This window comes from Marmota monax, unplaced genomic scaffold, assembly GCF_021218885.2.
Source record: "Marmota monax isolate L192 unplaced genomic scaffold, Marmota_monax_Labrador192_F-V1.1 WCK01_AAM20220418_F8-fsc00054, whole genome shotgun sequence".
NCBI lineage: Eukaryota > Metazoa > Chordata > Mammalia > Rodentia > Sciuridae > Marmota > Marmota monax.
Window position 1 is genome coordinate 1,402,519 of NW_026692145.1, and position 15,924 is coordinate 1,418,442.

General features: G+C 41.4%; 1 protein-coding gene across 1 annotated transcript in view; it reads left to right on the forward strand.

Annotated features, from left to right (window-relative positions):
- Gpc3 (glypican 3) overlaps positions 1 to 15,924 on the forward strand; it is a 406,893-nt gene that overhangs the window by 220,021 nt on the left and 170,948 nt on the right. The window contains exon 3 of the mRNA XM_046469318.2: positions 199 to 893. Coding sequence (XP_046325274.1) covers positions 199 to 893 — 695 coding nt within the window. The remainder of the gene's footprint in view (positions 1 to 198; positions 894 to 15,924) is intronic.

A 15,924-nucleotide genomic window follows, 5' to 3' on the forward strand; every position in this document is an offset into this window, starting at 1 on the left:
ATGATGTTCAGAAAGGAAAATTGATTTATAGGAGCAAACAATTGCAGGAATAGAGGCAATGCCAGAAATGAATGTGAGTCAATTATTTAAGGCAAATGGGATCTTAATCACCACAGCAATAGAGAAATCTCAAATTCAATTACACCCTGGCTTTTCATGTTTTAATTTGTGGGCATTTCTTTATCTCTTATTTTACAGAGGCCTTTGAAATTGTTGTTCGCCATGCCAAGAACTATACCAATGCCATGTTCAAGAATAACTACCCGAGCCTGACCCCACAAGCTTTTGAGTTTGTGGGCGAATTTTTCACAGATGTGTCTCTCTACATCTTGGGTTCTGACATCAACGTGGACGATATGGTCAATGAACTGTTTGACAGCCTGTTTCCAGTCATCTATACCCAGCTAATGAACCCAGGCCTGCCTGAGTCAGCCATCGACATTAACGAGTGCCTCCGAGGAGCAAGACGTGACCTGAAAGTATTTGGGAATTTCCCCAAGCTAATCATGACCCAAGTTTCCAAGTCACTGCAAGTCACTAGGATCTTCCTTCAGGCCCTGAATCTTGGAATTGAAGTGATCAACACAACTGACCACCTGAAGTTCAGTAAGGACTGTGGCCGTATGCTCACCAGAATGTGGTACTGCTCTTACTGCCAGGGACTGATGATGGTGAAGCCTTGTGGTGGTTACTGCAACGTGGTCATGCAAGGCTGTATGGCAGGTGTGGTGGAGATTGACAAGTACTGGAGAGAATACATCCTGTCCCTCGAAGAACTGGTGAATGGCATGTACAGAATCTACGACATGGAGAACGTCCTGCTGGGTCTCTTTTCGACAATCCATGATTCCATCCAGTATGTCCAGAAGAATGGAGGCAAGCTGACCACCACTGTGAGTAGCTTTCAGTGGACGGGGATTTACTAGGGTGGGGTGGCCTGTGTAGTAGCTGGTTCTGATAGATAGAAGTGAAAAAATCAGAGTGGGCAAGATGACAGGTAGACTAAATGACCTTACAGAGCTAGATAGTGTTACTGCAGCTAGAACTGCAGGCTATGGAGTCATCAAACCTGGTTTTGAGTTATAGCTCCACCCACTTCTTTGCTGTGGAACATTGGGGAGCCATTTTATCTTTGTGAGCCTCGTTTTCCCAATTCATGAAATAGGGAGAAAAAGAATATCTTCTTCATAGAGAATAGCACGTGTTAAAGCACTTAGCATCTGTCTGGCACATGGTAAGTCTTTAATAAATGTGAGCTGTTATAACTATTATTGTCAGTTTTAGTAATTGTCATGACAATCCTGTGAAGTGGGAGATATTATCTCAATTTTATAATCAAGGACACTGAAACTTAGTGAAATTGCAGCTTGTCCAAGGACACCCATTTAGTTAGTGGAAGATCCACAATTCAGAAATTGATTGGTCCTCCCTTTAATTTGGTTATCATCACTCTTTCTGATTCTGATTTCACTCGTGCTCTTAATTATGTATACTGCATTGCTATGTTGAGTAAAGAATTTGAGCACAAAAGACCCACCTAATACCCACTAACTAAACCTACACAAGAACATAAGAAAAGCAAAACATCCATATTTCCCAATATATATATATATATATATATATATATATATATATATATATATATATATATATATATATATATTTGATAATAGCAATCTTTTAAGCCTGATGGGATTTGTGATGGGGAAAGGACATTTCTGGAAGTGAATCAGCTAGTTTCTTGGTTTCAGTCATTGTTTGTCACAAAACCACAGAATGTACCCTTCCAATGCAGAACAGAGTCAGCCAAGAGCTACTAGCCAGATCCCCTTGAGGTACTGATTCCTGAATAATGCCAGGTTTGTAGGAGGAGGTGGCAAAATAATAGAATATACTATCCTTCTTGAGCTCCTAGTACAGCTCAGGTACTCTGCTGGCTGGTATATATAATATTTTCCAATAACCCATGAGATAGGCCATAATATGATTCCCATTCTACACTAGAGGAAATCAAGCTTAGAGAGGTTAAAGGCCTTGTCTAAGATCTCAAAGCCAGGTAAGTGGGTTTTGTCACTTATATGGAATCTTAAAAAAAAAATAGAAGGGGAACTAGTAGGAAAGGGGAAAAATATCAAGGGAGGAGAAGGGGGAAAACAGGGAAATAAGGATGTGGACCCAATCAAAGCATGTTATGTGCATGTGTTAATTTGTCACAAAAAAATCCCATTATTTTGAAATGTTAATTATAATAATTTTAAAAAGCTGGTTAAGTGGGAGGAGCTAGGATTCAAACCCAAGCTTGGTTGGCCTGGTTTAGTTTCTATACAGTACAGCTACTATGTATTCTCAGCCATTGCTTATCCAGAATGTGGAGAGCATATTGGGCCATTTAGCCTTGTCTTTAACTCTGGAAGTACAAAATGATAGGGGTAATTGGGTTCTTTGGTGAATTAAATGAGGAAGGAGGACAGAAATGAGGCAACCTTCGGCATGGCTACTTATGGGGCTGCTATAATTGCCCCATTCACAATGTTAGCCATTTAAAACACATTTGCTGAAAAAAAAATTATAGTAAAATGAACAGAAATGCTCTAACGATGGTGTTCTTCAGTGGCTAATTATTCCCTTGACTGCTTTATAATTTGAGGCCAGATTCTGGGGCCTTATGCAAAAGTAAATTTCATAGAACTAGAAAAATGAAAAATAAATACATTCATATGTTCATTCACTAATACTGATTGAGAGTCCACTGTGTGCTAGATAGAAAGCAAGGGTACCAAGAGTGTAAAAATGTCTTTAGCAAGAGGAAAAATAAGAAGAAAAGGTTAAAGACAAAAGATTGCCTTTGATAATGGCCATTTGACAGCCACATAGTTGATCTTGAAAATGTGTCCTGTAGTGCTTTTATTGGGGGGGTTACCAGGGATTGAACTCAGGGGGCACTCAACCACTGACACATCCCCAGCCCTATTTTATATTTTATTTAGAGACAGGGTCTCACTGAGTTGCTTAGCGCCTCGCTTTTGCGGAGGCTGGCTTTGAACTCGTGATCCTCCTGCCTCAGCCTCCCAAGCTGCTGGGATTATAGGTGTTTGCCACCGCGCCTGGCTCTGTAATGCTGTTAAATAGAAAAAAAAATATGAAGTGGGGGAACTGGTAAGGAATTAATTGCATTGTTCTGATGAGGCTGTAGACATGAAAGTTTATTGAGTAAACACCTATTAAGCTCTGCTTTATGCATGGCCTTTTGTTAGGTGCTGGGTATCCAAAACTACCCAAGACATAATTCTTAATTCTTGTTGGTGGACCGACGTGTAACTGACTAAATTTTACCATAGTGAAAATTTCATTAGAATGTGAATATTAAACATGCTGTGAGAAATTTGCTAGCTGAAACTCATAGATTTACAAATGAAGAAATAAAGTTCCAGGAGGCTTACCCAAAGTTAGATAATAAATGAAAGAGCCAAACGTAGAATCTAAGGTCTTTTGCTGCTACAATCTAATACTCTGTCTTACCATTTTGTCCCCCATTGGACCCTTCCAGACTTTCACTCTAAAAGCTCCATTAGGATTTTGCAAAGACATATTGAACTTACATTAGATAGCTATTTCAGGTTTCCAAACCTACTACATTTTAGGTGCATGTATGCATGTGTGTGTGTGCGTGCATGTGCATGCACATGTGCATGCACATGTGCACATATGCGTGTAAGGGGAGTACATTTTATGTCATTATCATTCAGGAGGAAAAGCCTTGGCTGTCAAGAGGTGCTCAGTGATGCAGTCCCTTTCTGTTTGGCCATTAAGGGCCTGATTGCTCCCAGCTCCCAGCTGGTTATGAGAGTGTGAAGTCTGCCATCCTCTGGGAATGCCCAAACTGAAGTAGAAAGTGAATGTAAATTCTGCCTGGTTCCAAGTCTAAGGAATATGTATCAAATGATGGGGGTGGGAGAATCATTGCCCATGTGCTTTCCAGGCTGTGTTCTGTATGGGCCATAAAGGGGCTGGGCCATTTATAGACATGAGAGGAAGTGAGGGCTGGGTAGACTGCAGAACTCTGTTCATGTAAACAAATCTACATAATGCCCCAAAGTAAAACCTGATTTAAAGCTAAAGCATTAATGAGATTCTGCTGGAGCATCCTTTACCTTCTTGTTGTGATAAAATGGAAAACCCTGCCAGTCAGTCCTGCCTAAGATTCAGTTGTAATGAGAGAAAAAAAAAACTGGAGGATATCTCATGAAAATAGAAGGAAGGCCAGTAGAGTAGAGGAAGGGGATTTGGGGAGGGAAGAGGCGAGGAAAAGGATAGGTACTGGGAATGTAGTGAGAGACCTCTTTCAAAATGTGCTCGATAAGCTGGGCCAATGTTTTTAGCTAGTATGAGATTAGGTCTGCCAGGCAGGGATTTTTAGTGGCTACTATCCATCCCAGATTGTGATCGATGTTTTGGCCTACTAAGTGAATGTGACACTGTTACATGCTTATAAGTGTAGGTTTTTAGTGTTTTAGTTTCTCCTAGGATAGTTATCAGTCCCTCAGACTAGCAAGTGAAGGCATGCAGACAACTGTTGTGGTATTGTCTGTAGCTGCACCCCTGGAGGTGGTAAGTATCCATATGTCTATGGAGAGACCAGAGAACTTGTCATAAATGAAATGATAGCTTTGGGAACATGACAAGTACTCACTAAACCCCATATCAGTAGCTTTCTTACTACATAATTCTAAGTGTCAAATGGACAATAGGTTTTTCTTAAACTAACTTTTGTAGTCCTGGGGATTGAACCCAGGGCCTTGCACATGCTAGGCAATACCATTGAATGGCATGCCCAGAATATCATTCTAGATATGACCCTTAAGCTTATTCTTAAGTACCATGATCTCTTAATGTTATTTTAGTCCAAAGAAATTGAAGAAAAATATTAGAAATTATATGTGTATGCATAGGAGGAGGAATGAGGGAGAGAGAAAAATTATACTGAAAAGTCCAGAAAGTATTAGTAAGGGACTCTGAATAGGTCTGTGTTGGCTCTTCATATACATTTACAACCTAGGATAAATATCTTGGCTCAAGTGAATACTGAGTAAATCTTTAATAGTATTTGGCATATTATTGAATTCCACATTTTATACCTTGAAGCAACTACAGATATCTGCAGTTTGCAATGCATATATTTTCAGCATTGTTGTAACACCCAAATTGTTGAACAACTCCCTTCTTTTAAAAATGTGGGCTGAGGTTGTGGCTAAGTGGTAGGGACTTGCCTCTCCTGCCTGGGGCACTGGGTTGGATCCTCAGCACCACATAAATAAATAGATAGATAAAATAAAGATATTGTGTCCATCTAAAAGTGGAAAAAAAATTTAAATGTAACTAATTTCTGGGTATGCTGGTGCACACCCATAATCCCAGCAATTCGGGAGACTGAGGCAGAGGATTGCAAGTTTAAGACCAGCCTAGGCAATTTAGTGAGACTCTGTCTCAAAGTAAAATAAAAAGTGCTGGGGAGGGAGCTCAGTGGTAGACCTCTCCTGGGTTCAATCCCCAGTACCACCAAAAAGTGACTGTTTTAATTCTGAAAATAATTTTGAGTGTACTTCCATATACCTATGTGTAGACTACATGCACTGCCATTGCATATTTCACATAAAATTCATTCATTTATTAAGTGAGTAATAATCGACGTGTTGGATGTTTAACCCTTGCACAGAAAGTTTCTCAGAACTTTTACAAATTTGCTTGCTTTTTTTACCCCTCCCCCAAAGCAATTGCTCACATATCCTTGAAAGGATGTTTGCACTTTGTTTTGCCACCTGTATTCATGTACTTGCTTTATCAATTCATCTCGGCAGGTCTCTGTGTCAGTGCTTCCTTCTAGAATTTCATGACCTTGTCTTGTTATAATACTTCCCTTGAATGTTGTGCAAAATTGCAACTTTTTCAGCCATTACTATTTCTCCCTTTCTGTACTCATTGTAGTACCCATTTTAGCACTATTTGAAAGATGATTAATTTCAGGAAACTTTTATTGAGCATCTAATTGTGGAAGCACTATGATAGACATTGGGGGTCATAGGGAGTATCTGGAAAGATGACTGTGAATGACCTTGTTGCTGCATTCAGGAGTCATTTGGGTAGTAGGTGGAAGAGCTAGGATTCAATCTGTCCAACTCCAAAATTCATTCTCTTAAACCATTACTCTATTTTATTTTCTCAAATAGTTTCACTCTCTCCTCACTAGACTCTTCATTCCCCAAACACAAGCTAAATGGTTTTTTATTATATTATTTAATATCCTGTATTATTCTCTACTGTTTTTCCAGCTGCACAATCAGTTTTTTAGTTCATTCTCTTTCCTTGGAGACTTTTCCTGTAGAATTTCCCAATGAACTACTAAAAGGCAATGAGGTTTTTTTTGTTGTTGTTGTTTTTAAATCTTCCTAACACTTAAAGGCACAAAGTAATTTGTAAGAGAAGAAGGAGTGTTTGTGATGGGAGGTGAAGGAAGAATCCATGTGAATAGTGCTGGTGATAAGTTATCTTCCAGTTGCAATGTTGAGAATCTACCCATTAGACCAACAGGTAGTTTTTTTAAAAATATTTTTTAAGATGTTGATGGGCCTTTATTTTGTTCATTTATTTATATGCAGTGCTGAGAATTGAACCCAGTGCCTCACACATGCTAGGCAAGCGCTATATCACTGAGCCACAACCCCAGCCCCCAACTGGTAGTTTTTAATGCATCTGCCTTTGACTCTGAATATTAAGGTCAGATCCAGATTTTCATTATGGGGTTTCCTTGGATAGTAAGTAATATTGCCTCTTGAGAACCTAACATACTCTAATATATAAGTACATCCATTTCCCTTGCTAGAATCTCTCAAGATATCATCAGTGAAGTCAGTATTTATTTATGTGTGGTAGGAAGCTCTGGGAAAGATTCTCTGGTTGATCCTCAATAATAATTCACTCTATCAAATTCTTATATTTTGCTGTCTCTGTGAGTGAGTGTAGCTCATCAGAATTTCCAAGATTAGCATTACTTTCCTTTCCAATTTGAAGGCTGAGGTCATTTCTCAGGTGTCAAATTGTCAGTGTTTTTCTCCACATGCTATCACTTTGGACTTTCATTTTTTTAGTCTCAGATAGCAATACCTAGTCTGAATTCATACAAGCCATTTTCAGTACCAAGTGACTTGAAAGTGACAAAAACCAAGTCAGTGGCTCACTACTGGATTAGTGTCTGCAGGTCAGTACCAGAACTGCAGTAAGCAACTTTACATGAGGTCCATTTCTGGAAGACAAAGATGTTTATTGGTTGCTCTCCTTTTTTTTTCCCTATTGGCAACAAAAATAGCTTTGGTGGTTTCTGTTGGGAAAGGATTTTTTAACACAGATGAACTACGTATTGAAAGAGTATAAAATAAAAATTGGCACTACCTTTTAGGCACTGAGCGGCCGAGTTCCGGCTCCCGGAACTGCTCTGGCCCAGGGCTAAGGAGCCCGTGGAAACTGCTTCTTGGTCCGGGTCCTGCTGAGTACTGTGGAGGTAAATACCAACCGAGCCTTTGTGGGCAGTGGCAACAGGACTGAGACGGGGCCTGTGAGGGTCGGTCAGGACTCACCCGTTGCTTTGGTTACCCAGCAAAGGGAATGAAATGCTGCCATTCGCATAGGATACCAACATGGCATAGATCTGATGTCATCAGAAAGCGGCGGAGGAGAGAACTTCATCAATACCAGCGGCAACAGAAACAGTTGGTCTCCTGGTAGGGAGGGTGAGTCACAGACACCCGAGTCTCTCTTGCTTTGTCGTCGAGCCAGAGGGGAGGAGCCGGGCCGCCGCCTGCGCCCAGAGCAGGCCCAGCGGCTCGCCGGCATGGTGGTCGTGTGACCCCAATTGGAGAGGGGGCAGAGCAGAGCCGCCACCTGCGCCCGCAAGGTGGGCAGACCTGCGACCCAGTGGTACACGGGCGTGGTAGGAGGGGCAGGGCAGAGCCACCACCTGCGCCTACAAGGTAAGCAGACCTGCGACAGACTGGCGGGTCAGGCCCAGCAGCCTGCCAGCGTGGTACACATGTCACCCCAACTGGAGTAGGGGCAGAGCAGAGCCTTCCCCCGCGCCCGGATCAGGCCCTGCCGGTGTGGTGGCCACGTGACCCCAATTGGAGTGGGGGCGGAGCGGAACCGCCACCCGTGCCTGCAGGGTGGGCAGACCTGCGACCAACCTGCAGATCAGGCCCAGCGGTCCGTGGGCGTGGTAGGAGGGGCAGGGCAGAGCTGCCGCCCGCGCCTGCACGGTAGGCAGACCTGAGACAGACCGGCGGATCAGGCCCAGCGGCCTGCTGGCGTGGTACACACGTCACCCCAATTGGAGTAGGGGCAGAGCAGAGTCGCCGCCTGTGCCAGGAACAGGCCCAGCGACCTGCCGGCGTGGTAGTCACGACACCCCAACTGGAGTAGGGGCAGAGCAGAGCCGCCACCCATGCCCGAAAGGTGGGCAGACCTGTGACCGACCAGCGGGACAGGCCCAGTGGCCTGCCAGTGTGACAGACACGTCACCCCATTTGGAGTAGGGGCAGAGCAGAGCCGCCACCCATGCCCGCAAGTTAGGCAGACCTGCAACCAACCAGTGGAACAGGCCCAGCGGCTGGCCGGGGTGGTAGGCACGTCACCCCAATTGGAGTAGGAGCAGAACAGAGCCTTCGCCCGCGCCCGGAACAGGCCTAGCGGTCCGCGGGTGTGGTAGACAAGTCACACCAATTGGAGGGGGCACAGAGCAGAGCCGCCGACCGCGCCTGCAGGGTAGGCAGACCTGCAACCGACCGGCGGATCAGGCCTGGTGGCCTGCCGGCGTGGTACACTCGTCACCCCAATTGGAGTAGGGACAGAGCAGAGCCGCCGCCCACGCCCGGAACAGGCCCAGTGACCTGCCGGCGTGGTAGTCACGACACCCCAATTGGAGTAAGGGCAGAGCAGAGCCGCCGCCCGCGCCTGCAAGGTAGGCAGACCTGCGACCGACCGGCAGAACAGGCCCAGGGGTCTGCGGGCGTGGTAGACAGCTCACACCAATTGGAGGAAGGGCAGAGCAGAGCCGCCGCCCGCGCCTGCAAGGTAGGCAGAACGCCACCCAACCCTGCAACGGAGACTTTTCAACTATACAAGAGCAATATAAATATATAGGGGAAAAAACATTTCAAAAACACAACAGTTTCACCAAGCAGAAAGAAACGCAAGCAGTATGAAAAGACAAGGAAAGAAAGGACCACAAGCAATGCAGGTCAACTCAAATTTAGAAGAGGTAACTGCTGCAGCAGATGGAATGTCAGATAAAGAATTCAGGATATACATGCTTCAGATGATCTGGAGTCTCAAGGAAGACATTAGACAGCAAAATCAGACAATGAAAGATCACTTTGACAATGAATTACGCAAACAAATCCAGGAAGCAAAGGATCAACTATACAGGGAGATAGAGGTTATAAAAAACAAACAAACAGAAATCCTAGAAATGCAGGAAGCAATAAACCAACTTAAAAACTCAATGGAGAATACTACCAGCAGAGTAGAACACTTAGAAGATAGAACATCAGACAATGAAGACAAAGTATTTCAACTTGAAAAGAACATAGACAGCTCAGCAAGACTGTTAAGAAACCATGAGCAGAACATCCAAGAAATATGGGATAACATTAAGAAACCAAACTTAAGAGTCATTGGGATACAGGAAGGTATAGAGGTCCAAACCAAATGAATGAGCAATCTATTCAATGAAATAATACGAGAAAACTTCTCAGACTTGAAGAATGAGACAGAATCCCAAATCCTAGAAGCCTACAGGACGCCGAATGTGCAAAATCATAAGAGATCCACACCTAGACACATTATAATGAAGATGCCCAACATACAGAATAAGGAGAGAATTTTAAAAGCTACAAGAGAAAGGAAGCAGATTACATTTAGGGGTAAGCCAATCAGGATAACAGCTGATCTTTCAACACAGACTCTGAAAGCTAGAAGATCCTGGAATAACATATTTCAAACACTGAAAGAAAATGGGTTCCAACCAAGAATTCTGTATCCAGCGAAATTAAGCTTCAGGATGGAAGATGAAATTAAAACCTTCCACAATAAACAAAAGTTAAAAGAATTTGCAGCTAGAAAACCATCTCTTCAAAACATCCTCGGCAAAACATTACAGGAAGAGGAAATGGAAAATAACAAGGAAAATCAACAGTGGGAGGTAGGACAGTAAAGGGGGGGGAATAATCAAAGAGGAAAACAAACCATGTTTAGTAACAGAAATAAACAAATATGGCTGGAAGAACAACCCATATCTCAATAATAACCCTAAATGTTAATGGCTTAAACTCACCAATTAAGAGACACAGGCTAGTAGAATGGATCACAAAACAAGACCCAACAATATGCTGCCTACAGGAGACGCATTTGATAGGAAAAGACATACATAGGCTGAAGGTGAAAGGTTGGGAAAAATCATATCACTCATATGGACTTCGGAAACAAGCAGGAGTGTCCATACTCATATCAAATAAGATAGATTTCAAGCCCAAGTTAATCAAAAGGGATAAAGAGGGACACTACATACTGCTCAAGGGAACCATACACCAACAAGACATAACAATCATAAATATATATGTCCCAAACAATGGTGCAGCTATGTTCATCAAACAAACTCTTCTCAAGTTCAAGAGTCTAATAGACCACCATACAATAATCATGGGAGACTTCAACACACCTCTCTCGCCACTGGACAGATCTTCCAAACAAAAGTTGAATAAGGAAACTATAGAACTCAATAACACAATTAATAACCTAGACTTAATTGACATATATAGAATATACCACCCAACATCAAGCAGTTACACTTTTTTCTCAGCAGCACGTGGATCCTTCTCAAAAATTGATCATATATTATGTCACAGGGCAACTCTTAGACAATATAAAGGAGTAGAGATAATACCATGCATCTTATCTGATCATAATGGAATGAAACTGAAAATCAACGATAAAAGAAGGAAGGAAAAAGCATACATCACTTGGAGAATGAACAATAGGTTACTGAATGATCAATGGGTTATAGAAGACATCAAGGAGGAAATTAAAAAATTCTTAGAGATAAATGAAAACACAGACACAACATATCGGAATCTATGGGACACATTGAAAGCAGTTCTAAGAGGAAAATTCATTGCGTGGAGTTCATTCCTTAAAAAAAGAAAAAACCAACAAATAAATGATCTCATACTTCATCTCAAAATCCTAGAAAAAGAAGAGCAAAACAACAGCAAAAGAAGTAGAAGGCAAGAAATAATGAAAATCAGAGCTGAAATTAATGAAATCGAAACAAAAGAAACAATTGAAAAAATTGACAAAACTAAAAGTTGGTTCTTTGAAAAAATAAACAAAATCGACAGACCCTTAGCCATGCTAACGAAGAGAAGAAGAGAGAGAACTCAAATTACTAGCATACGGGATGAAAAAGGCAATATCACAACAGACACTTCAGAAATACAGAAGATAATCAGAAATTATTTTGAATCCTTATACTCCAATAAATTAGAAGATAGTGAAGGCATCGATAAATTTCTTAAATCATATGATCTGCCCAGATTGAGTCAGGAGGATATAGAAAACCTAAACAGACCAATATCAATTGAGGAAATAGGAGAAACCATCAAAAGAATACCAACTAAGAAAAGCCCAGGACCGGATGGGTATACAGCAGAGTTTTACAAACCTTTAAAGAGGAACTAATACCAATACTTTTCAAGCTTTTTCAGGAAATAGAAAAAGAGGGAGAACTTCCAAATTCATTCTACGAGGCCAACATCACCCTGATTCCTAAAAAAGACAAAGACACTTCAAAGAAAGAAAACTACAGACCAATATCTCTAATGAATCTAGATGCAAAAATCCTCAATAAAATTCTGGCGAATCGGATACAAAAACATATCAAAAAAATTGTGCACCATGATCAAGTAGGATTCATCCCCGGATGCAAGGCTGGTTCAATATACAGAAATCAATAAATGTTATTCACCACATCAATAGACTTAAAAATAAGAACCATATGATCATCTCGATAGATGCGGAAAAAGCATTCGACAAAGTACAGCATCCCTTTATGTTCAAAACTCTAGAAAAACTAGGGATAACAGGAACATACCTCAATATTATAAAAGCAATCTATGCTAAGCCTCAGGCTAGCATCATTCTGAATGGAGAAAAATTGAAGGCATTCCCTCTAAAATCTGGAACAAGACAGGGATGCCCTCTCTCTCCACTTCTGTTCAACATAGTTCTTGAAACACTGGCCAGAGCAATTAGACGAAAGAAATTGAAGGCATAAAAATAGGAAAAGAAGAACTTAAATTATCACTATTTGCAGATGACATGATTCTATACCTAGCAGACCCAAAAGGGTCTACAAAGAAACTATTAGAGCTAATAAATGAATTCAGCAAAGTGGCAGGATATAAAATCAACACGCATAAATCAAAGGCATTCCTGTATATCAGCGACAAATCCTCTGAAATGGAAATGAGGACAACCACTCCATTCACAATATCTTCAAAAAAAATAAAATACTTGGGAATCAACCTAACAAAAGAGGTGAAAGACTTATACAATGAAAACTACAGAACCCTAAAGAGAGAAATAGAAGAAGATCTTAGAAGATGGAAAAATATACCCTGTTCATGGATAGGCAGAACTAACATCATCAAAATGGCGATATTACCAAAAGTTCTCTATAGGTTTAATGCAATGCCAATCAAAATCCCAACGGCATTTCTTGTAGAAATAGAGGAAGCAATCATGAAATTCATATGGAAAAATAAAAGACCCAGAATAGCAAAAACAATGCTAAGCAGGAAGTGTGAATCAGGCGGTATAGCGATACCAGACTTCAAACTATACTACAGAGCAATTGTAACAAAAACAGCATGGTACTGGTACCAAAACAGGCGGGTGGACCAATCGTACAGAATAGAGGACACAGAAACCAATCCACAAAACTACAACTATCTTATATTTGATAAAGGGGCTAAAAGCATGCAATGGAGGAAGGATAGCATCTTCAACAAATGGTGCTGGGAAAACTGGAAATCCATATGCAACAAAATGAAACTGAATCGCTTTCTCTCGCCATGCACAAAAGTGAATTCAAAATGGATCAAGGAGCTTGATATCAAATCAGAGACACGCCGTCTGATAGAAGAAAAAGTTGGCTACGATCTACATATGGTGGGGTCGGGCTCCAAATTCCTCAATAGGACACCCATAGCACAAAAGTTAATAACTAGAATCAACAAATGGGACTTACTCAAACTAAAAAGTTTTTTCTCAGCAAAAGAAACAATAAGAGAGGTAAATAGGGAGCCTACATCCTGGGAACAAATCTTTACTCCTCACAGTTCAGATAGAGCCCTAATATCCAGAGTATACAAAGAACTCAAAAAATTAGACAATAAGATAACAAATAACCCAATCAACAAATGGGCCAAGGACCTGAACAGACACTTCTCAGAGGAGGACATACAATTAATCAACAAGTACATGAAAAAATGCTCACCATCTCTAGCAGTCAGAGAAATGCAAATCAAAACCACCCTAAGATACCATCTCACTCCAGTAAGATTGGCAGCCATTATGAAGTCAAACAACAAGTGCTGGCGAGGATGTGGGGAAAAGGGTACACTTGTACATTGCTGGTGGGACTGCAAATTGGTGCAGCCAATTTGGAAAGCAGTATGGAGATTTCTTGGAAAGCTGGGAATGGAGCCACCATTTGACCCAGCTATTCCCCTTCTCGGTCTATTCCCTAAAGACCTAAAAAGAGCATGCTACAGGGACACTGCTACATCGATGTTCATAGCAGCACAGTTCACAATAGCAAGACTGTGGAACCAACCTAGATGCCCTTCAATAGACGAATGGATTAAAAAAATGTGGCATTTATACACAATGGAGTATTACTCTGCATTAAAAAATGACAAAATCATAGAATTTGCAGGGAAATGGATGGCATTAGAACAGATTATGCTAAGTGAAGCTAGCCAATCCCTAAAAAACAAATGCCAAATGTCTTCTTTGATATAAGGAGAGTAACTGGGAACAGAGTAGGGACGAAGAGCATGAGAAGAAGATGAACATTAAACAGGGACGAGAGGTGGGAGGGAAAGGGAGAGAGAAGGGAAATTGCATGGAAATGGAAGGAGACCCTCAGGGTTATACAAAATTACATACAAGAGGAAGTGAGGGGAAAGGGAAAAATAATACAAGGGGGAGAAATGAATGACAGTAGAGGTGGTAGAGAGAGAAGAGGGGAGGGGAGGGGAGGGGAGGGGAGGGGAGGGGAGGGGAGGGGGGATAGTAGCGGATAGGAAAGGCAGCAGAATACAACAGACACTAGTATGGCAATATGTAAATCAATGGATGTGTAACTGATGTGATTCTGCAATCTGTGTATGGGGTGAAGGTGGGATTTCATAACCCACTTGAATCAAAGTGTGAAATATGATATATCAAGAAATTTGTAATGTTTTGAACAACCAACAATAAAAAATTAAAAAAAAAAAAAACACAAGATATCCGTGGAGAATTGTCTTCCAACTCACAGCCTCCCAGTGTTAGATGGCTGCAAGAGCCTCCCATGTTCTAAAGGCTTTTGGAAGACCAGGCAAGATCCTCCAAAAGTTAGGTACGCTGGAAGTTAGAAGATAATTAGCTCAACTCTAAGTGGTTGGATAAAAGCAGAAGACACATCCAAAGACTGAGAACAGTGGCAATTTTGTTACCTGTTCAGAGAATACAAAGAAGGTATCAAAGGGTACCTGATTGTTGCCTCTCCTTAGGTTTAGTAAACCCAGTTGGATGGCTTCTGGCTACTACTCTATTGCTCTCTCTGTCTCTATGTCTCTGTCTTTTCCTTCCTTGCTTTTTCAAGCTGTGGAGTTGGGAGTTTTATATTGCTAAGTGACTTGACTGAAGGAAGCTTTCTCTTTTACTGCACTCAAAGGTGATGCAAAGGTGATGACCACAGGGTAATAAACAGATTCTTATCCGTGTCTGCTGGGAATGACAGGGAGGACTGATTTGTTCTCCGAGTATATTCAGAAAGGTTAGAAAGTCAGGGTTATTTGCCCAAGAGGGCAGAAGTCCAGGAAGACCTTCCTATGACCTGATATTCTGAGAACCTGTGTGCTCCCAGGACAGCAATGAGGGAGTCCACAATCCCTTTTTTGAAAATGTTAGATAGCCAGGCAATCATAATATGGTGAAAGCAGCCTTCTACTTTGTGAGGGTGGAAAAGCCCCTGGATACTCACTTTCATCATCACAAAAGCTGAAATGCTTCAAAAATCATGGTGTCATGTGTACAGTGTGATACACAATTCTTCTGTGATTCCCTTTTTTGCACTTGGAGTAAATTTACTTGGCATATGTAGTGCCACTCATTTAGTCACAATAGTGCCACAGGTAACCCTGGATCACTAGCCTCTTAGGCCTATGCATTTTGCTATCTTATGCAGGTCACTGGCAGAAAATGCTTTCTAACTTGGACCACTTCTTAAAAGGATCGTTCTCCTGCTCTTACCTTAAAAATTGAAAACATATTTTGAACATCATAGATTCTTTTTTGTGAAGAAGCTGCACTGTAGTAAAATAATTCCATCAATGGAAGAGGCAATTTTAATATTCGCTGTAATAAAGAGTTTTCAAAAAGGCCAACATGAGCAAATTCTGTGCAAATGTCTTCCAGTGTGTTACAGCATTTATAAGATAAAATACAAACTTCATCATTAGCGGCAGCCATGATTTGCTAAGTGCCAAGTTTGGGGCACTATACTAGGACTTCCTGTTTACCATTCCATTCCTTGTTGGGGGGGGGGAATAT